The sequence below is a fragment of the Fukomys damarensis genome, unplaced genomic scaffold (genome assembly GCF_012274545.1).
Source record: "Fukomys damarensis isolate Sample0158 unplaced genomic scaffold, DMR_v1.0_HiC HiC_scaffold_36, whole genome shotgun sequence".
NCBI classification, from domain to species: domain Eukaryota; kingdom Metazoa; phylum Chordata; class Mammalia; order Rodentia; family Bathyergidae; genus Fukomys; species Fukomys damarensis.
The window spans coordinates 46,595,826-46,597,316 of NW_022900948.1; the positions used below are offsets into that span (position 1 = coordinate 46,595,826).

The 1,491-nt window shown below is 55.8% G+C and overlaps 1 protein-coding gene across 1 annotated transcript in view; it reads left to right on the forward strand.

Annotated features, from left to right (window-relative positions):
* Positions 1 to 836: 836 nt before the first annotated feature.
* Gtf3c5 (general transcription factor IIIC subunit 5) overlaps positions 837 to 1,491 on the forward strand; it is an 11,508-nt gene continuing 10,853 nt past the window's right edge. Inside the window, exons 1-2 of the mRNA XM_033758962.1 lie at positions 837 to 1,103; positions 1,304 to 1,482. Of these exons, the coding sequence (XP_033614853.1) occupies positions 1,340 to 1,482 (143 nt within the window). The 5' untranslated portion in view covers positions 837 to 1,103; positions 1,304 to 1,339. The remainder of the gene's footprint in view (positions 1,104 to 1,303; positions 1,483 to 1,491) is intronic.

Here is a 1,491-nt window from a genome sequence, read left to right on the forward strand (position 1 = left end):
CGGTCCTAAAATACAATTTTTAAATGTTTGATTTCCTTTCTCCTTTCTACCTGACTTTATTTCTTCTATCCTACCTCAAGGGAGCCCCTGGTCATGGGATAGGTGAGTTGATTTCATTCTACAAAGAGCACCTTCGCTTTGAAAGAGAACCGATTAGTGCGGGCTAATCCAGGAGGTGGGGCCGCTACAGTACCAGTAGTTCGGGATCAGCTTTGCAGCATTATCAGCTCAATTCCTTCAATGCGCAGAAGTGGGGGTGCGGTTATTTAGCAAACAAAAACAAACATAGCTAAATTAGAGTCTCCAACAAACAAATACTTAATATATGTCCCAAATACAAGTCCTATTGCTGAGGGCAGTCAGGGCCCACCATGTTAAATTCTGTCTTAATAGGTGGTTTCCTTCTCTCAGCGGGGGCCTTTCTTTCAGATTTGGGGCTCCTGGCTGCGCCTTCCTGTGCAACGACATATTCCGACAGCAGGTGCTCAACGCCCGTCTAAGAAGCCAAGTGGGGTGTCTGCATCCTGTCCCCCGGGGTCTTCTATGTGTGGGGAGAGGGGAGCATTTAGCACACCCATTCCTCGCTCTCGCCATCTCCACGCATAAATCCCTGCGGTGTCAAGCGTCGCTTGAAACCAGGTCTTTGGCTGGCCGGCGGAACTTCTGGGACAGCAACCTGGGCACCGGAAATCAACTCCAGGCGCTCGGAGGCAGGCCGTAAATCTACGCCCCCAACCTGTCATTGGGTGAAACGAGAGGACCGGAACCCGACCAAATTGATTCCTCAGGTCTCCTCATTGGATAGTTTCGCTTGATCCCGGATTCTTATTGGCTAGCATCGGTGGTGTCTTACAATCTTTCCCCTGGCTGGCTGGTGAGAACTCTCTTGCCCCACCCTCAGCCAATCCTACTCATTTTAAATAAAAGTCGAGAACGCAGCCGCCTTTTATCCCGAATTCTACGGGGCTTCTTTTCTGGCATTTGCTCCCCGGAGGCCTTCAAGTATAGCTAAACCTGAGGATTTAAGGAGACGCGAGTGCTGGGAGAGGCCGGAACGATTCCTTAGCGGAACCTTTGAGGCGAGGACTCTGGGGGCGCCCTAGGGGACTTACCTTGGCGGCCCGGCCAGACGAGCAGGGATGGCGGCGGAGACGGCCGGTGCGGACTCGACGGCCGCTATCCCCTTGGACCTGCGGCGGGAGCGAAGCCTGGTGTGCGTAGAGTACCCGGGAGGGGTGCGCGACGTGGCCAAGATGCTGCAGACTCTGGGCGGCGAGGAAGGAAGACTCTGGGGGCGCCCTAGGGGACTTACCTTGGCGGCCCGGCCAGACGAGCAGGGATGGCGGCGGAGACGGCCGGTGCGGACTCGACGGCCGCTATCCCCTTGGACCTGCGGCGGGAGCGAAGCCTGGTGTGCGTAGAGTACCCGGGAGGGGTGCGCGACGTGGCCAAGATGCTGCAGACTCTGGGCGGCGAGGAAGGAAGAAGGAA